At 50.6% G+C, this 20880-nt stretch overlaps 1 protein-coding gene across 1 annotated transcript in view; it reads right to left on the reverse strand.

The window, feature by feature from the left end:
- Positions 1 to 3760: 3760 nt before the first annotated feature.
- RAB26 (RAB26, member RAS oncogene family) overlaps positions 3761 to 20880 on the reverse strand; it is a 163610-nt gene continuing 146490 nt past the window's right edge. The window contains exons 6-9 of the mRNA XM_060260961.1: positions 10639 to 10704; positions 9099 to 9155; positions 8567 to 8643; positions 3761 to 5896 (exon numbers count right to left, since the gene is read on the reverse strand). Of these exons, the coding sequence (XP_060116944.1) occupies positions 5794 to 5896; positions 8567 to 8643; positions 9099 to 9155; positions 10639 to 10704 (303 nt within the window). The 3' untranslated portion in view covers positions 3761 to 5793. The remainder of the gene's footprint in view (positions 5897 to 8566; positions 8644 to 9098; positions 9156 to 10638; positions 10705 to 20880) is intronic.

Here is a 20880-nt window from a genome sequence, read left to right on the forward strand (position 1 = left end):
GGTTTGTGTCAAGTCTGCTGTATTTTGGTCAAACTGCATCATCCTAACTTTGGTTCAGAAGTAAAGGGTTCTGGGTAAACCACACTGAACACCGAATGCTGCTAGCTAACTTTCCTCACCCCCTCACTGTCCCTTTATTGTGTAGCCTGCTTTGAAATGTTGATATGGGAACAAGATAGTGGAGCCTTCTCAGGCAGGGTGTCTGTGGGAGTGTGAAAGCGCCAAGGCCTCAGCTTGGGAACGAAGTAGTAACATCCTGATGTGAATATACCCTGCATAGAGTGCCCCTCCCTCAGGAATCCTTTTGATCTATACCTTAAATGCTTGGTTAATGTCTATGTACCCCAGTCCTTCAATCTCTATCATGGTCTATAGTTCTGCTTTCAATAAACTAGTAACTTTGTTTCAACCAAAGACTCGTTATTGAATTCAGCCGACTTGACAGTTTGTCCAGCCGCTGCTTCAAGACTGCCTTGAAGGGGGCTCAACACCTCCCTCGGGAGCTGATTCTACTGCTGAACTACCCTTACGGAAAAGTTTTCCCTAATATTGAGCAGGTTCTTCCCACCCTTAATCCTCTCCTCTGCTGCCTATGGGAACAGTTCCCTGCCCCCCTCTAAGGGACAGCCCTTCAAAGACTTCAAGAGGGCAGTCCTGCCTCCCCTCCCCCTCCCCTTCTCCAGACTGAACCTTCCCAAGTCCCTCAGCCTTTCTTCCTAGGGCTGCTTGGTCTTCAGGCCCCTGATCACCCTCCTCGCTCTCCTCTGCACCTGCTCCGTTCTGCCCACGTCCTTCTTGAAGTGAGGCCTCCAGAACTGCAGACAAGACTGGTCACCGCACCTCAAAAAGGATATTATAGCATTGGAAAAGGTCCAGAGAAGGGCAACTAGAATGATTAAAGGGCTGGAACACTTTCCCTATGAAGAAAGGTTGAAACGCTTGGGGCTCTTTAGCTTGGAGAAACGTCGACTGCGGGGTGTCATGATAGAGGTTTACAAGATTATGCATGGGATGGAGAAAGTAGAGAAAGAAGTACTTTTCTCCCTTTCTCACAGTACAAGAACTCGTGGGCATTCGATGAAATTGCTAAGCAGACAGGTTAAAACGGATAAAAGGAGGTACTTCTTCACCCAAAGGGTGATTAACATGTGGAATTCACTGCCACAGGAGGTGGTGGCGGCTGCAAGCACAGACAGCTTCAAGAGGGGGTTAGATAAAAATATGGAGCAGAAGTCCATCAGTGGCTATTAGCCACAGTGTGTATATATGTATATATGTGTGTGTGTGTATATATATATATATATATTGGCCTGATCCAACATGGCTTCTCTTATGTTCTTCTGTGACACAGAGTGTTGGACTGGATGGGCCATTGGCCTGATCCAACAGGGCTTCTCTTATGTTCTTATGTGACACAGAGTGCTGGACTGGAGGGGCCACTGGCCTGATCCAACATGGGTTCTCTTATGTTCCTATGTGACACAGAGTGTTCGGCTGGATGGGCCATTGGCCTGATTCAACATGGCTTCTCTTATGTTCTTACGTGACATGTTGGACTGAAGGGGCCACTGGCCTGATCCAACAGGGCTTCTCTTATGTTCTTATGTGACACCGAGTGTTGGACTGGAGGGGCCATTGGCCTGATCCAACATGGCTTCTCTTATGTTCTTATGTGACACAGAGTGTTGGACTGGGTGGGCCATTGGCCTGATCCAACATGGCTTCTCTTATGTACTTATGTGACACAGAGTGTTGGACTGGAGGGGCCACTGGCCTGATCCAACATGGCTTCTCTTATGTTCTTATGTGACAGAGTGTTGGACTGGGTGGGCCATTGGCCTGATCCAACATGACTTCTCTTATGTTCTTATGTGACAGAGTGTTGGACTGGATGGGCCATTAGCCTGATCCAACATGGCTTCTCTTATGTTCTTATGTGACACAGAGTGTTGGACTGGATGGACCATTGGCCTGATCCAACATGGCTTCTCTTATGTTCTTATGTGACACAGAGTGTTGGACTGGATGGACCATTAGCCTGATCCAACAGGGCTTCTCTTATGTTCTTATGTGACACAGAGTGTTGGACTGGATGGACCATTAGCCTGATCCAACAAGGCTTCTCTTATGTTCTTATGTGACACAGAGTGTTGGACTGGAGGGGCCGCTGGCCTGATCAAAACATGGCTTCTCTTATGTTCTTATGTGACAGAGTGTTGGACTGGGTGGGCCACTGGCCTGATCCAACATGGCTTCTCTTATGTTCTTATGTAACAGAGTGTTGGACTGGATGGGCCATTAGCCTGATCCAACATGGCTTCTCTTATGTTCTTATGTGACACAGAGTGTTGGACTGGAGGGGCCATTGGCCTGATCCAACATGGCTTCTCTTATGTTCTTATGTGGCAGAGTGTTGGACTGGAGGGGCCATTGGCCTGATCCAACATGGCTTCTCTTATGTTCTTATGTGACACAGAGTGTTGGACTGGATGGACCATTGGCCTGATCCAACATGGCTTCTCTGATGTTCTTATGTGACACAGAGCCTTGGACTGGAGGGGCCATTGGCCTGATCCAACATGGCTTCTCTTATGTTCTTATGTGGCAGAGTGTTGGACTGGAGGGGCCATTGGCCTGATCCAACATGGCTTCTCTTATGTTCTTATGTGACACAGAGTGTTGGACTGGATGGACCATTGGCCTGATCCAACATGGCTTCTCTTATGTTCTTATGTGACACAGAGTGTTGGACTGGATGGACCATTAGCCTGATCCAACAGGGCTTCTCTTATGTTCTTATGTGACACAGAGTGTTGGACTGGATGGACCATTAGCCTGATCCAACAAGGCTTCTCTTATGTTCTTATGTGACACAGAGTGTTGGACTGGAGGGGCCGCTGGCCTGATCCAACATGGCTTCTCTTATGTTCTTATGTGACAGAGTGTTGGACTGGATGGGCCATTAGCATGATCCAACATGGCTTCTCTTATGTTCTTATGTGACACAGAGTGTTGGACTGGATGGGCCATTGGCCTGATCCAACAGGGCTTCTCTGATGTTCTTATGTGACTCAGAGTGTTGGACTGGATGGGCCATTGGCCTGATCCAACATGGCTTCTCTTATGTGACACAGAGTGTTGGACTGGATGGGCCGTTAGCCTGATCCAACATGGCTTCTCTTATGTGACACAGAGTGTTGGACTGGATGGGCCATTGGCCTGATCCAACAGGGCTTCTCTGATGTTCTTATGTGACTCAGAGTGTTGGACTGGATGGGCCATTGGCCTGATCCAACATGGCTTCTCTGATGTTCTTATGTGACTCAGAGTGTTGGACTGGAGGGGCCATTGGCCTGATCCAACATGGCTTCTCTTATGTTCTTATGTTGCAGAGTGTTGGACTGGATGAACCATTAGCCTGATCCAACATGGCTTCTCTGATGTTCTTCTGTTCCAGGTGTGGCCTGCCCAAGGCAGTGTACAGTAGGGCTAGGCCGTCTTGCCACCTGGATGTGACACTTCCATTGATTCCATCTCATAACTTGCATTATATCTCATTGCTGCTGTGCTGTGCCTGATGCAGAGGATGCCGGAACTACCGTGAACCTCTTCTCGTTCTGCTGGGTGCTTACAGACTCAGATCTAACTCTCATTTTGTTAAGACTACCTTTAAAAACCACCGACTGGGGCTGTTGCTTTGCTTTTTGTTTGCTTTACGGAGGCAAGAGCCCATTGATGCAGGCAAGCGTGATTATTTAAAAAAAAATCTTTTATTAAGAGGAACAGAGGGGGGAAAAAAATCTATAAAGAGAGCCAGTGAGTGGTTGGTACACGTAACACTGTCGGAAGGGGCTGTGTGCTCAGACGGGCTTCCGTCGCTAGGGGGCGGGAACGACCCGTGTCGGAAACAGCAGCTGCGTCCTGGAGAGCCCATGCGTCTCGCGGAAGGGATGTTGCAGAAGCCAAGCGGGACACAGCCAGGGCTGGGAGCAGCTGCTACTGCTGCCTTTCCGAGGCACGGTACGAAACCTAAAACCCCGTCGCTGGGCCCAAACTGCCCGGGGTCTGCTTTTACCCTGGTTGGCAGAGATGCGAAGGACCGTGGAAGCTTCAAACTGGGCGCACACACACACACACACACAACATGCACACTGGCCCCTCTGGCAGCAGATTCGGATTCAAAGCTGGCACATTGGGGGCACACTGAGAAAAGAAGCAGCAAAGGCAGCAGCTTTTTAAAGAAAGGGGGGGGGGGGCGGAATCTACACTGAGCAATAAAAGGCCAGCATGGAGAATGAAGGCAGAGGTTGCAAAAGAACTCGGCAAGCATTCTCTCCGAAGGTCCCCTCCCGTGCGGCAAGGGGCTAAGGCTGGGAGGCCATGGGAGGGGGCTTCTGGCTAATGAGCCAGGGACGGTTGACCCCTTTTTTGCGCAGATCCCAGCAGGGAATGGAAACGGAATTGCAATTGCTGCTCAAAGGAGAAAACTCCCATCAAGGGAGCCCCAAAGCTAGCCCCAAGGTCATACTTTAATTCTCTGGCCAAAAGTGCCAGTTTCTGTCTTCCCCCCTTTTCTCCTGAAAGCAAGCCAGCGCATGAAGAAGGGAGGGCCTAGCCCCCCCTCCCCCCGTGGTGCTACTTTTCTGCTTGCAGAGAGCTGCCGTCCCCGTAGTCTGGAGGGGGACCTCTCTCTTTTGCATCCTACTGAATGCAAGGATCAAGATCGCGCCTCAAACAAACACCACAATGGCTAGTTTGCCGCTCGAGGAAACCCCTCTCACCCTGCTGCACGGCCTTCCAAAGCAGCTGCGGGAATCGCAGCAAAAATCAAAGGTGGTGGGGGGGCAAAACCCCTCCCCTGCTTGAAATGAGAACAGTGATGCCCAGTGTATAAAAAAAGCTCTCTTTGGATTGCACGTCTTTCTACAAAGAAGCCACACGCGCACACCACAGAAAACACCCAAAGCGGTTGCACTCTGGGGGGAAGCCATAGAAATCCCGGTGGCAAAAAAAGAGCCATGAAGAAAAGGAGATGGAATGTTTGTCTCCTCCAGAGAGGCAAGGGCTAGCGAAATGGAAGTCGCGGAAAAGAACAACAGCCTCCCCACCTCGGAAATGTGTCAGGACAGCACACGACACTTCACTAAGCCCGCTGGCCCACGCTGGTCTTTGAGAAAAACAAAAAGCCCGAGAAGGGTAGAACCAGCAGGGAGCAACCGAGGCACAAACCCTGAACCTCCAGAAAGCTAAGGCCTGAAGGGACAAGGAACCTGCACACCTCACACCCACAACAACGGGGACGGAACAAGGAGGTGCAATCCAGCTCCCCACATACCCTGCAAAAGCACTGCTGCAGACGCTAATGGGGTTTGCGTAAGCCTTTGTGTGCTGTCACGGCTCCCGTTCTTGCCGTTCTCATTCCTTCCGAGTTCTGGCCCTGATTCTTCGTTACCCACCTTTTGCTGGGACCAACCGGTGGCTCAGTTTGAGGTCCCGCATAACGACCCTCCGGTCCCAACCGACCGAACGTCGGAGCCATTTCTCCAGAGTTGGACCCCAGGTGGGTAAAAAACACATCGACTTCCACCTGCTCCTTCAGGCGTCCTTGAGGTACAGAAGAGAGATACAGAAGAGGCGGTTGGATGTTCTGCAGCGGGGAGGCAGGGAAGGGGGTGAGCGGCACACAGATGGATCCGGCAACGATACACACGATGCTTGTTGTGAGTCTCTGTACAAGGGAGGCGCACCCCCACCCCACCCCAGATGGCGACGCACCCAGGAAAGCGCTGGCGCTTAGGATCTGCAGCACCCGGAGCCCTTCACTTCCTTCTTGACGTAGTCGTGCAATTTAAACCTGGGCTCGTTGGGAAGCTTCATCGACCTGTGCTTCAGCTCCCTGCCAAAGAAAGGTGAAGAAGAAGAAGAAATATTGGATTTATATCCCGCCCTCCACTCCGAAGAGTCTCAGAGCGGCTCACAATCTCCTTTCCCTTCCTCCTCCACAACAGGCACCCTGTGAGGTAGATGGAGATTTATATCCCACCCTCCACTCCGAAGAGTCTCAGAGCGGCTCACAATCTCCTTTCCCTTCCTCCCCCACAACAGACACCCTGCAAGGTAGATGAAGATATTGGATTTATATCCTGCCCTCCACTCTGAAGAGTCTCAGAGCAGCTCAGAATCTCCTTTCCCTTCCTCCCCCACAACAGACACCCTGTGAGGTAGATGAAGAGATTGGATTCATATCCCACCCTCCACTCCGAAGAGTCTCAGAGCGGCTCACAATCTCCTTTCCCTTCCTCCCCCACAAAAGACACCCTGTGAGGTAGATGAAGATATTGGATTTATATCCCACCCTCCACTCCGAAGAGTCTCACAGCGGCTCACAATCTCCTTTCCCTTCCTCCCCCACAAAAGACACCCTGTGAGGTAGATGAAGATATTGCATTTATATCCCGCCCTCCACACCGAAGAGTCTCAGAGCGGCTCACAATCTCCTTTCCCTTCCTCCCCCACAACAGACACCCTGTGAGGTAGATGAAGAGATTGGATTTATATCCCGCCCTCCACTCTGAAGAGTCTCAGAGCGGCTCACAATCTCCTTTCCCTTCCTCCCCCACAACAGACACCCTGTGAGGTAGATGAAGATATTGGATTTATATCCTGCCCTCCACTCCGAAGAGTCTCAGAGCGGCTCACAATCTCCTTTCCCTTCCTCCCCCACAACAGACACCCTGTGAGGTAGATGAAGATATTGGATTTATATCCCGCTCTCCACTCCGAAGAGTCTCAGAGCGGCTCACAATCTCCTTTCCCTTCCTCCTCCACAACAGGCACCCTGTGAGGTAGATGGAGATATTGGATTTATATCCCGCCCTCCACTCCGAAGAGCGGCTCTGAAGCAGTAGAACAAAGTAGGAGTCAAGCGGCACCTTTAAGACCAACAAAGTTTTGTTCAGAATGGAATAAGGGACCTGATTCCTCGTCTGATGAAGTGTGCTTAGAGCACACGAAAGCTTCCATTCTGATCAAAACTTTGTTGGTCTTAAAGGTGCCGCTTGACTCCTACTTTGTTCAACAACAAACCACAGATCAATACGAATCCAAACTGGTGGCTACCTGGTTCCCTTTACTAGAATATTTAGCATTCAAAGAAGAATTCAGTAGTTTGTTAGAGGCTATCAACGCCATATATTGAAAAGTGACATCAAAGTCCCTTTTTTCTTTTCTTTTTCTTTTTCCCTTTCCCTTTTCATTTCTCTAAATATTGTTATAAAGAGTACAATCCAACTCAACATAATCCTGGGTTTTCTCGTTCTACTTCCTTAATTTCAATTCATTTCTACCCAACAGTTACAGGCAAGCTGTATTTTTTATTTTATATATGTATAATCTGCTGCTGTTCTCTGCATTTTTGCAACTCTCTAATAAAGTTATTTTTTAAAAAAAAAAGAAAAAGAAAAAGACACCAATTTGACAAAGGGTGGCATTTTCTGGACTCCCTGCCATTCATTGTCTTAATGAAACCGTAACAGTTCAAAGCAGATAGTGCAGAAACAACGAAGGATTATATCAGTCTGGAGTCCACGTAACTGGCACGGATCCTGGCCAAGGAATCCCACAGACTGCAGCTGGGTGAAAGATTTCTTAGTACCTTTGTGAAACTACACTTCTCAAGGGATCTTTTGGAGGGGAGGCTGGCCAGGGCCGTAGCCAGCAAGGAGGGGACTTTTGGATTGTGTTATACTGTGATACTTTTGGATTATACCAGGGGTGGCCAACGGTAGCTCTCCAGATTTTTTTTGCCTACAACTCCCACCAGCCTTGGCCACCCCTGGATTATACAATGAAAGGTTAATTAAAAAAAATAAAGGTGGCGAGGCACACGTGTGGATTAGTCACAATCTCTGTTCCAAAATGTTGTTTCCTGGCACAGCCCTGCAAAGTGGACCCCGTGGTTTGATAGCAGCAGGACTGAGGTGCAGTGGAGGCCGGCGTACAGCTTCTTGCTTGAAGCCCCCTTATAATGGCCAAGGGGCAGATTTTCACCCTCACCTGCTTGGCAGCAAACGTTGTGCCAGGCAGCCTCCTGAGCTGGACACCAAGGGCGCTTTCTCGACCACCTTGCCCTGCATGGTCATCCCTCACAGACCAACCTCCGTAACAGTGTACCCGTTTTGTGGAAAGTTGCCTTAGAACAGGGGTGGCCAAACTTGTTTAAGGTAAGAGCCACAGAGAATAAATGTCAGATGTTTGAGAGCCACAAGACATGAATGTCAGATGTTTGAGAGGAGGGAGGGAGGCAAATAGATGGGGGTGGGAAGTAGAGGTGGAAAGAAAACAACTTTAAATGCATCCTCCAAGCCCCCAGCTGGCTTGTCTTGGAGAAGTGATTTAAGCAGTCAAACGCCTTCTCCAAGCCAGCCGATAGGGTGGTGGGGGTTTTGAGAGCCACACAATATGTGTAAAAGAGCCAGTTTGGCCACCCCTGCCCCAGAAGTCAGCAGCTCCATAGAATCTGACCCAAGCCACGCGTGTGAAGGAAAGCCCAAAGACACCTGCTTACTTGGCAATGGCTGTGAATGCCAACTCCACATTCAAGCCGCTCTTGGCACTGGTCTCCATGAAGGGTACGCCGTATTCCTGCCCAACAAGACAAGAGTCAAAACCTGCCTTTCCTCAACCTGTGCTCTCCGGAGAGGCCTTAAGTTAGCAAATCATGTTCTAGACACACCTGGGGCTGCATCTATCCAGATACCTTCATGAACTCTAGTTTCCCCACCATGGGGCTTTTATAGCTCTTAAATGGTAACAAAATAAAGGGAGAGGAACGCTCTCTGGCAGACAAACCTTTCTGCCCTCAGATTTACCCAAGGGGTTCCATCCTCACTGGGAATCCAAAAGATGGGCATGGACCAAAGGCCACCCACTTGCAAGGAGTCCTTGAAAGGTTGAAAGAGGCCTTTCATTTCAATGCACTTGGGCTGGGTTCGACCCTTTTCAGAAATCAGCTTCCTTTGGAGCAGAATTTCGATGGGGATGGTGGGCACCCCCCCCCCCCCAGACACATACACGCCACACAGCAGAACATTACGTACCTTGGCTAACTTCTCCCCGTCTTCCCGTTTCACCACCCGTTCCTGTGTTGAGTCCACCTAGGAGCAACATAAGAGAAGCCATGTTGGATCAGGCCAATGGCCCATCCAATCCAACACTCGGTACACACAGTGGCCAAAAAAAAACCCAGGTGCCATCAGGAGGTCCATCAGTGGGGCCAGGACACTAGAAGCTCTCCCACTGTTGCCCGCCCCCAAGCACCAAAAATACAGAACATCACTGCCCCAGACATAACATAAGAGAAGACATGAGGGCACTGAGGTCAATGGGTAAAAATAAAGTGACCATCCCTGGGCCGAGAGGGGTCAAACTTCAAAACACCAGAACACGGGCCTTTTCAGCCACTGCTCCGGCACTGTGGAACCAACTTCCGGAGGAAGTGCGGGCCCTGCGGAACCTTGACCAGTTCCGCAGGGCCTGCAAGACCGCCCTTTTCAGACACGCCTATGCCGATATCGACTGCTGAGTTGCTAAGAATAAAGAACCGCCATCTATAATACGATCACGGAACTATCTAAACTGGCAGAACCAGCGCCAAACAGTTTTATTGCTGCCAGATATATTTAATGTAATTTGAATTATGTATCCTAACTTAATTAACTGGTTTTTATGTTTAATTTCTTTTTAATGGTTAAATTTAAAGTTTTATCTATTTATGTTAATCGTGTGAAATGTTGTTAGCCGCCCTGAGCCGCCTAGGCGGGGAGGGCGGGATAGAAATAAAATCTATTATTATTATTACTATTATTATTATGTTGGATCAGGCCAATGGCCCATCCAGTCCAACACTCTGTGTCACACAGTGGCCAAAAAAAACAGGTGCCATCAGGAGGTCCATCAGTGGGCCCAGGCCACTAGAAGCCCTCCCACTGTTGCCCGCCCCCAAGCACAAAGAAATACAGAGCATCACTGCCCCAGACATAAGAGAAGCCATGTTGGATCAGGCCAATGGCCCATCCAGCCCAACACTCTGCGTCACACAGTGGCCAAAAAAACCAGGTGCCATCAGGAGGTCCATCAGTGGGGCCAGGGCACTAGAAGCCCTCCCACTGTTGCCTCCCAGCACTAAGAATACAGAGCCTCACTGCCCCAGACAGAGTTCCAACAATAGGCTGTGGCTAATAGCCACTGATGGACCTCTCCTCCAGATGCTTATCCAATCCCCTCTTGAAGCTGGCTATGCTTGTAGCCGCCGCCACCTCCTGTGGCAGTGAATTCCAATGAGGAGGCAACTAGTATTTTGAAGCAGATCGGAATTCCAATTCCTGGATGGCCTGCTTGGCACAGTTCCCACACATCCTGGATGTACCTCCGGTGTGGCAGAAGCAAACCAGCTGCGTGGCCAGCTCAAGACGAGAGCTGCCAAGGCCACGAGTGGTTCAGGGGGCTAGAGGGGTCCCTCTGCTCCCCATCAACGTCACCCGAGAAAGAGTCTATCGTCTCCCTCCTACTTAGCGCCACAGGACTCTTTGGTGCATTCTCATTGCTAGACTGGCGCCGTCCAAGCCAGGCCCGGCTCACCTTGTTTCCCAGCAGCATTAGGACCACGTCCTGCTTGGCATACTCCTGGATTTCTGTCAGCCAGGCCTGGTGGTGAAAACAGAGAAAGCAAGAGGACAACAGGACACAGGTTAGACAGCAAGCAAGTGACCGGCGTCCCAACAGCTCACGAGCCTCCTAGAGAAATCTACAAAGGAAAGAAAGGAACCGTGGATCTAGTCCATGCGGTGGCAATGCAGTAAAAAGGAGGTGACTCGAATTTCAAGTGCGCCCCTGTGGGAAGTTCAAATCCTCACTCTTCCAGACACTTGACAGTCCCCCTCTCTCTTTCTCACACACACACACACACACACACTCACATAGTTTGACCTACCACACAAGGTTGTTGTGAGGAAAAAACAGCAAAAGAGAGCCTTGGTCTAACTCATGCGCTCCAACGGAGACCGTGAGAAACAGGAGCAAGCAGCTGAGAAGTTTCTAGAAGGAGCTTGCCCAAGCTTGCTCATGCTGGAAGGACAGAGTGAAAGAGCCCTTCGCGCAGAAGCCTTTGTGCACATCTTAGCTTCTGTGCTTGCAGTCTTGGTTAGGATTCCTCCTTCACTCATACAGCTGCACCCAGTGAAAAGGAGGAGGATCCTGTTGGATTTCAGGGGGACTCTCTAATGAGCCCCGTGGCGCAGAGGGTTAAAGCTGCACTACTGCAGTCCTAAGCTCTGCTCATGACCTGAGTTCGATCCCCAGCGGAAGTTGAGTTTTCAGGTAGCCAGCTCCAGGTTGACTCAGCCTTCCATCCTTCCGAGGTCGGTAAAATGAGTCCCCAGCTTTCTGGGGGGGAAAGTGTAGATGACTGGGGAAGGCAATGGAAAACCACCCCGTAAAAAGTCTGCCACGAAAACGTTGTGAAAGCAACGTCACCCCAGAGTCAGAAATGACTGGTGCTTGCACAGGGGACCTTTCCTTCCTTTTCCAGAACAGCCCTGTGGTGCAGAGTGTTAAAGCTGCATTACTGCTGTTCTAAGTTCTGCTCATGACCTGAGTCCGATGCCAGCGGAAGCTGGTTTCAGGCAGCCAGCTTGAGGTTGACTCAGCCTTCCATCCTTCCAAGGTCGGTAAAATGAGGACCCAGCTCGCTGGGGGGGAAAGTGTAGATGACTGGGGAAGGCAATGGCAAACCACCCCGTAAAAAGTCTGCCAGGAAAACATTGTGAAAGCAACGTCACCCCAGAGTCGGAAACAACTGGTGCTTGCACAGGGGACCTTTCCTTTCCCTCTAATGATGGGATTGTAATCTTGGCCCTTACTGGAGCACCATACCCCCATTTCCCCACCCTGAGAAGTCCAGTGCTCCTCTCTGCAGCCCCGTCCCCCCCCCCCACTCCGGCCTCACCGATCCCAAGTTCGCATTCCTCCCCGCTGCTGTCAAATATTTTCATCTAAGCTTTGTCACGTATGATTAAAACGGGGGCACTTAACATTCCACCAGCTCCCTGGATCGATCGTGCTGTTTGAAAAACATGTCAAGTGTTTCTCAGTGGAAGCCTTTCAAAACCCTGTAAATCCACGATGAGGTTTTCGACACAAGATGGTGCTAAAGAAACATCTTCATAGGCAATGTGTTTGAAATGGAAAAGCTCCGGAGAGCTGCAGAGAATTCTGGGTTCCGGTTCCCAGCTTGTGGTTTGGAAATCTTGGGAGGGGGGTGAAGTAGAAGCAGGGCACTTGCCAGGGTCTAAACTCCTCTCCGGGACACACTTCTGATGCCTCGACTGGAGACACGAATGTTCCGCATCATGGGTCAATGTTCCCTCTAAGCTGCAAAGTCTTGTGAGCAAAAATTCTACCTTGTGAGCTACTGGAATTAAAGCTGTGAGCTCCTGGCGTTAAAGTTGTGGAGCTACTGCATCAATTAGCTTGCTCTGGGGTCAATTAGCAATTAGCTTGCTACTGCATCAATTAGCTTCCTGAGCTAAGACAAAAACGTGTGAGCTGGAGGCTAAAAATCGGTGCGCTAGCTCATGCTAACTCAGCGTAGAGGGAACGCTGCATGGAACTAGTCCACAGGGACGGTGGCTCAAGAAGAAGATGAAGAAGAAGATATTGGATTTATATCCCGCCCTCCACTCCAAAAAGTCTCAGAGCAGCTCACAATCTCCTTTACCTTCCTCCCCCACAACAGACACCCTGTGAGGTGGGTGGGGCTGGAGAGGGCTCTCCCAGCAGCTGCCCTTTCAAGGACAACCCCTGCCAGAGCTATGGCTAACCCAAGGCCATTCCAGCAGGTGCAAGTGGAGGAGTGGGGAATCAAACCCGATTCTCCCAGATAAGAGTCTGCACACTTAACCACTACACCAAACTGGCTCTCCGCTCAGTGGCTCAGTGGTAGAGCATCTGCTTGGTAAGCAGAAGGTCCCAGGTTCAATCCCTGGCACCTCCAAAAAAAAGGGTCCAGGCAAATAGGAGTGAAAAAATCTCAGCTTGAGACTCTGGAGAGCCGCTGCCAGTCTGAGTAGACAAGACTGACTTTGATGGACCAAAGAGGGTCTGATTCAGTATAAGGCAGCTTCATATGTCCATATGTCCACAGCTGTTGCTGACAGCCAGCTCGCCTGAAAAGCCCCATGTTCAAGACAACAATGTTCAACCAACCGCCAATACTTGATGCGCGCCGCAAATTTTATGCCCACCCCCTCTCTTCATTCCCACAATGATATTTAGAAAACCGAGCCTTCTCTCTCTCTCTAAAGTGCTCTGTGCAGCTCAGAAATATGTTAAAACATCCAGGCCATAAAATATCAGTTAGATAACTAGCATTTAAGGCATTTTCAAACTGCAGCGTGTACTAAAACCGTCTCATTAAAGGGGGGGGGGGGGAGGAATCAGCATACACTATAAAAAAAAATCCAGGCAATTTTAAAACGCATTCCTCTAAATCAAACGGAGAAGGCAGACCCAATATTTTAAAGATAAATAGACAAAAATGAGTTTACACTTGAAATTTCATCGTGCTGGTTACAAATGGAACCAGCAGGGGAGCGGCTTTCCTGAGGATATCTCAGCAGGGAAAAGGAAAAGGAAAGGTCCCCTGAGCAAGCACCAGTCTTTTCCGACTCTGGGGTGACGTTGCTTTCACAACGTTTTCACGGCAGACTTTTTAAGGGGTGGTTTGCCATTGCCTTCCCCAGTCATCTACGCTTCCCCCCCCCCCCCAGCAAGCTGGGTCCTCATTTGACTGACCTCGGAAGGATGGAAGGCTGAGTCAACCTCGAGCCAGCTACCTGAAAACCCAGCTTCCGCCGGGGATCGAACTCAGGTCGTGAGCAGAGCTTAGGACTGCAGTACCGCAGCTTTAACCCTCTGCGCCACGGGGCTCTTTATCTCAGCAGACAGGCCCAGAAATCCACAGAATCAAAAACGTCCAGGGTTCAGGAGAATCCATAAGATCACATTCCCTCTTTCCCTGCGAAGAGCATCTCTCAGGGCAAACAAAGCCCCTTCTGTTTAAAACTGGCCTGGAAATGGGGTTTGAAATTAATCGGAATCATCAGCTGCCTCCCCCTGCAAAGCCCCCCAGCCCCCCAAAACTTGAGGCTTCTTCCCCCAAGGGACTGCATTTGCCACCCAACAAAAGTTATTTCACAGTCTTTGCAGGGATCGTTACAGCGAATCCGAGGCCTCGGGAAAGTGCGGGGTGAAGTCCCAAACCCCCAGCTCTCCCCCTACCCCAGGACAACCCTCAACCTATGTGAAGTGGGCGCAAACTGGTACCAGAAGCCAGCTGCTAAAGCAGGGGTGGCCAAACTGTGGCTTTGGAGCCACATGTGGCTCTTTGGCATATATTGTGTGGCTCTTGAAACCCCCACTGCCCCGTCGGCCTGCTTGGAGAAGGCATTTCTCTCTTGAAATCACTTCTCCAAGCCAGTTGGTGGCTTGGCGAATGCATTTAAAGTTAAAGTTGCTCTCTTTCCACCTCTCTCTCCCTCCCTCCCCCTTTTATTTGCCTGCCTGCCTGCCTAGCAGTTCTCAAGCATCTGATGTTTGTATCTTGTGACTCTCCAACACCTGGCGTTCATGTCTTGCAGCTCTCAAACATCTGACATTTATTCTATGTGGCTCTTACATTGAGCAAGTTTGGCCACCTCTGGACTAGAGTCTGTTGCCAAGCGGACAATGCAAGCCCTGGACAGGGCAGGATTGAGCAACTGTGACAGGAACCTGCCCTTTTCCTTCTCTCCTCCCTCCAGTGTGTGTGTGTGTGTGTGTGTGTGTGTGTGTGAGTGGGGGGTGAAACTGTGGGGGGTGGTCTCTCTAGCAGCTGCTCCAGTTGCCCATCGTCTACACCCACCCCAATCATCCAGACTCACAGATAACTTGTTCTGAAGGGCTTCTCTATGTCTATCGCAGGGGTGGGGAACTTCCCACTTGGTGTGGCCCTAGGGGATTGCTGGACCGAACCGAGCCATGTGGCAGCCTCCCCGGGGCCTGGCTGGCTAGCGAGGATCATGGGGCCCAGCCGCGCTGTGCAGCAGCCTCCCCAGGGCCAGGCAGGGATCACAGGGCCCAGAGGAACAAGAAGAATTGCAGATTTATACCCCGCTCTTCTCCCTGAATCAGAGACTCAGAGCAGCTTACAATCTCCTATGTCTTCTCCCCCCACAACAGACACCCTGTGAGGTGGGTGGGGCTGAGAGAGCTCTCACAGAAGCTGCCCTTTCAAGGACAGAGTCTCAGAGCAGCTTACAATCTCCTATATCTTCTCCCCCTACAACAGACACCCTGTGAGGTGGGTGGGCCTGAGAGGGCTCTCACAGAAGCTGCCCGTTCAAGGACAACTCCTGCAATAGCTATGGCTGACCCAAGGCCATTCCAGCAGGGGATTGTAAACCGCTCCGAGTCTCTGATTAAGAGAGAAGGGCAGGGTATAAATCTGCAGTCTTCTTCTTCCATTTTGTGGTGGGTCCCATAACTCCTTTCCCTCACACTTCCCAGCGTGCTCTTGGCCTCCACAACAGAGGCAGGGGGACGAAAGGTCTCAGGTTTGAAGAGGGAACATGCAGCCGACAAAGATAACGTTCACATTTGCAGGGCACCCTCTTTCAAAAGAGCGGGGAGTTTGGTGGGGGGGAAGATTCCCCAGGGACTGATGAATTATGAGAGGGCAGACTGTTTCAAGTGTTTCAGGGAACATTTAAATGCCAGCTTATAGCGATTATCTCCGCTCCTGTCACAGAGAGCACTCAGGTTTTAAGTAATGCTGCACAAAGAGAGACTCTCTCCAGCACACAGCAGTTTGGAGCGCATACTGTGTGCGCACCCCCCCCCCCCAACTTCTTATGCCTTCCACGGGCTCAGTGCCCCCCCCAGGGCCGAGCAATTAGGAGCTTTATGAAAGCCCTTTTCGCTCCCACACAAAGCCAGCGGGCAGCCCACGATGACTTAAACACCGCAAGAGGAACGGCAAACCCGCTTGCTTATTACTTCTGCTCCGTAATAGCTTTAATTAGGGGCATTAGTCTCGTTCGCAATAGAATTCTTGCGGAATATCCTGCAAGATTGGAGGGAATTGTTGGTTCTGCTATCAGTTTCTCCCTTCCTTCCCTCCCTCTCTCCTTCTCCCCACCAATAACATACATTAAGCCCTGAAAGGATGGGAAGAGACCATTGCAAAGACTCGCGAAAGCAGGGGTGAGCAGGACACAGAAAGAAGAAGACTGCAGATTTATACCCCACCCTTCTCTCTCTGAATCAGAGACTCAGAGCGGCTTACAATCTCCTTTATCTTCTCCCCTCACAACAGACACCCTGCAAGGTGAGTGGGGCTGAGAGAGCTCTGACAGAAGCTGCCCTTTCAAGGACAACCTCTGTCAGAGCTATGGCTGACCCAAGGCCATTCCAGCAGCTGCAAGTGGAGGAGTGGGGAATCAAACCCGGTTCTCCCAGATAAGAGTCCGCACACTTCACCACTACACCAAACTGGCTCTCTCAAACACAAAGCCTTCTCCAACCCAGATAGACTGTTCTGAATAACAGGGCTGGGATGAGGATTCAAGTGCAGCCATCAGACAGCCAAGTAGCAACAGGCAACAGCCAATGTGGTAGAGGGATCTGAGTGCGGAATCAGAGTCTGAGAGATCCAGGTTTGAATTCTGACTCGTGCCATAGAAGCTTGCTGGGTGACGTGAGGAAGTCACATGGCACACACTCTCAGGCTAACCTACCACACAGGGTTGTTTTGAGGATAAAATAGGAGGAGAGGGGAACCTTGTGAGCCCCTTTGGACCCTCACTGGGGAGAAAAAGGGGGGTATAAGAGAAGTAAATGAACTTGCCAGGAAAAGTCTTCAATAAATAGCTTAGGTGCCCTTTCAAGGTGATGCTTTGTTTAGTACAAAGATGTTCCCGGTCTTTCAGCCATGGGCGCGGGAAATCCTCCTACACAGCTCCCAACAGCCCCCTCGTTATTTATTTAACCCTTTCCACATCAACAGAGTCCAAATTAAACAAAACAAGACATCTCTGATCTCTCTTCTCCGAGTGTTTTGGAGAGCGCCTTGAACACATGAAGCAGACGATACTGAACCAGACCTTTGGGCTAGGGTTGCCTGGTCCAATTCAAGAAATCTCTGGGCACTTTGGGGGTGGAGCCAGGAGACTTTGGGGGTGGAGACAGGAGCAAGGTTGCAACAAGCATGATTGAACTCCGAAGGGAGTTGTGGCCATCACATTTCAAGGGACCGCACACCTTTTAAATGCCTTCCGTCCATTGGAAATAATGGATAGGGGCACCTTCTTTTGTGGCTCATAGAATTGGACCCCCTGGTCCAATCATTTTGAAACTTGGAGGGTGCTTTGAAGAGAGACATTGGATGCTATGCTATGCTCAAAAAACAGCCCCTCTGAGCTCCAGATACCTGCAGGTCAATTCACTATGGGAATCGGCCTCCATAGGTAATAATGGAGTGCCAGCAGACATTTCCCTCCCCCCCTCCCTGCTTTCTGAGGACCCTGAAACAGGGGGAGGGCCTCCAAACTGGGGTATCCCCGCCCCCCACCTGGGGATTGGCAACTCGACTTTGGGCCAACAAAGTCAGTCTTATCTGCTCCCAGACTGGCAGCAGCTCTCCAGGGTCTCAGGCTAAAATCAATACAATGAATTTTAACAGGGATAAATGTAAAGTTCTGCATTTAGGTAGGAAAAATCCAATGCATGGGTATAGGATGGGGGAGACTTGTCTTAGCAGTAGTATGTGCGAAAAGGATCTCGGGGTCTTAGTGGACCATACGCTGAACATGAGTCAACAGTGTGATGCGGTGGCTAAAAAGGCAAATGCAATTTTGGGCTGTATCAACAGAAGTCTAGTGTCCAGACCACGTGATGTGATGGAATTGCTTTACTCTGCTCTGGTAAGACCTCACCTGGAGTATTGTGTTCAGTTTTGGGCAGCACATTTTAAGAAGGAAATAGGCAAGCTGGAACGGGTCCAGAGGAAGGCGACGAAGATGGTGAGGGGTCTGGAGACAGTCCTACGAGGAAAGGTTGAAGGAGCTGGGCATGTTTAGCCTGGAGAGGAGGCTGTCATATAGAGGATGGTGTGGAATTGTTTTCTGTGGCCCCAGAAGGTAGGACCAGAACCTATGGGCTGAAATTAAATCAAAAAAGTTTCCTGCTCAACATTAGGAAGAACTTCCTGACCGTTAGAGCGATTCCTCAGTGGAACAGGCTTCCTCTGGAGGTGATGGGCTCTCCTTCCTTGGAGGTTTTTAAACAAAGGCTAGATGGCTCTCTGACAGCAACGAAGGTCCTGTGATTTTAGGGGGAAGTGTTTGTGAGTTTCCTGCATTGTGCAGGGCATTGGACTAGATGACCCTGGAGGTCCCTTCCAACTCTATGATTCTATGATTCAGGCAGAGAGATCTTTCCCCTCACCTCCTGCCTGGTCCTTTTTAACTGGAGATGCCGGGGATTGAACCTGGGACCTTCTGCATGCCAAGCAGATGCTCTACACCCTGAGCCACAACCTCCCCTCATGGCCACACTCTACGAAAGCAAAATTCCACACTATTTTCCTCTAAAGCTGTGTGCATCCAGCAGGGCTCCCTTCCTCCCATGTACGCTACTGGGTCATTATTACCTTCCATTGATGACTGGCGGGAGAACATCAGTTTATTGCTCTGGCCTGTCCCTTCTCCTTCCCTTTCTCCTTGCTAATTTACTGCTGCCATTAAAGGCACATTAAGAACCAGGGAAATAATGGGAAACAGGTCCTTCCTGCCAAAAATGCCTTTCCCATTAAGGATGAGTTAAGTATTCCCTAAGGCTGTTCTCAACAGGAGCTCAAGGGAAAGAAGAAGACCAGGGTCAGGCGGAGAGGTTACAGGCCCCCAAGAATCATGACGTCAAGCGGCCTAATTAAGGCGGGAAGTTCTCTTGCACAAGCATCGCTGAAATGAACAAGAAAGAATACAAGAACGTACGAAAAGCCCTGCTGGATCAGAGCGGTGGTCCAGCCTCCTGTCTCATGCAGTGGCCAACCAGCTCTTCTAGAAGTCCAAAAACACAGCAGAGAAGCCGTGGCCTTCATAAGAACATCAAAAGTGCCCTGCTGGATAAGACCAGTGAGAGTCCATCTAGTCCAGCCTCCTGTCTCACACAGCAGCCAACCAGTTCCTCTGGAGAGCCAAAAACAGGGCAGAGAGGCCAAGGCCTTCCCCTCAAAAGAACTTCAGAAGAGCCCTGCTGGATCAGACCAGCGAGTGTCCATCTAGTCCAGCATCCTGTCTCACACAGTGGCCAACCAGTTACTTTACTTTACTTTACTTTACTTTATTCGATTTATATCCCGCCCTACCCCACCGAGGCGGGCTCAGGGCGGCTTAGTTCCCTTGGAGGGCCAACAACAGGGCAGAGAGGCCGAGGCCTTCCCCTGAGAAGAACATCGGAAGAGGCCTGCTGGATCAGACCAGGGAGGGTCCATCTAGTCCAGCCTCCTGTCTCACACAGTGGCCAGCCAGTTCCTCTGAAGGGCCAACAACAGGGCAGAGAGGCCGAGGCCTTCCCCTGAGAAGAACATCAGAAGAGCCCTGCTGGATCAGACCAGAGAGGGTCCATCTAATCCAGCCTCCTGTCTCACACAGTGGCCAGCCAGTTCCTCTGAAGGGCCAACAACAGGGCAGAGAGGCCGAGGCCTTCCCCTGAGGGGAACAAAAGAAGAGCCCTGCTGGGTCAGACCAGTTGCAATTCGGAGAAGTGCTCCAGCAGGGATTCTAGTCAGTACTGACAGGAGCAAAATTATAGATTCCTCTCTTTCCTGGAAGGTCCTCGGTTTATTTGGAACATCCAGACTCTGACATGGTGGCTGCCGGGATATTTTACTGTTTCCAGTAACACTTCACTTTACAGTAACAGGCGGTCATTCCGAATGCTCCAAGAGTCGCGCCTCCGTGTCACGTGGTGGGCAGGAGACAGTCCTTTCTCAAAAACAACAGCCTGGCAGCCACCTTCTTCGCCTTCCTGCCGTCCTTTCAGGCTGGAGCCCTGCTGCGGGTTTTATGCCCCTGTCGACTATTCAGAGGCTTCAGCAGACGGCCATGTCTGTGGCTCGCCTGCTAATGGGAGCTGGGAAGACGCCACCACAGCAGGCCAGCCTCCGGGATTCTGCATGCCTTCCAAAGACCCACAGCGGATCTCCTAAAACCCCTCCAAGACTCCACTCCATCTCTCTGCTCCACCAGGACGTCAAGAGCAGCGTCTTGTAGTTCAGCATCTGTGTGTGGAAAGGGGCAGGTGCCGTTGCTCAGACATGCGCTTTTCTTCACTCCGGGTGACTCAAAATATGATCTTTTGCACCTGCCAGAAACAGCAGGGGTGTCAAACATACGGTCTGGGGGCTGAATCAGGCCCTTGGAGGGCTCCAATCAGGCCCCCCCGGGCAACTGGCCGTCACCTGCTTCCTTCTCCCTATATCTTGCCTCCCTCTGCATTGCGAGGCTTGCTCAAGTGCACGCTCTGCTGAGGCTTGCTTGATTGCACAGGAGCTACAGAGCAAAACCTCTGTTTTCCCCATTAGCTGAGGCTCCTCCCTTGGGGAGGAAGCATAACTTGTTTTTACAGGCTCTCTCAATTGCACAGCAGAGCTACTGAGCCAAGCCTGTCTTCCTTCTGGGGAAAGAGCCAGTTTGGTGTAGTGGTTAAGTGTACGGACTCTTATCTGGGAGAACCGGGTTTGATTCCCCACTCCTCCACTTACATCTGCTGGAATGGCCTTAG

This window comes from Heteronotia binoei, chromosome 20, assembly GCF_032191835.1.
Source record: "Heteronotia binoei isolate CCM8104 ecotype False Entrance Well chromosome 20, APGP_CSIRO_Hbin_v1, whole genome shotgun sequence".
In the NCBI taxonomy this organism is placed as follows: Eukaryota; Metazoa; Chordata; class Lepidosauria; order Squamata; family Gekkonidae; genus Heteronotia; species Heteronotia binoei.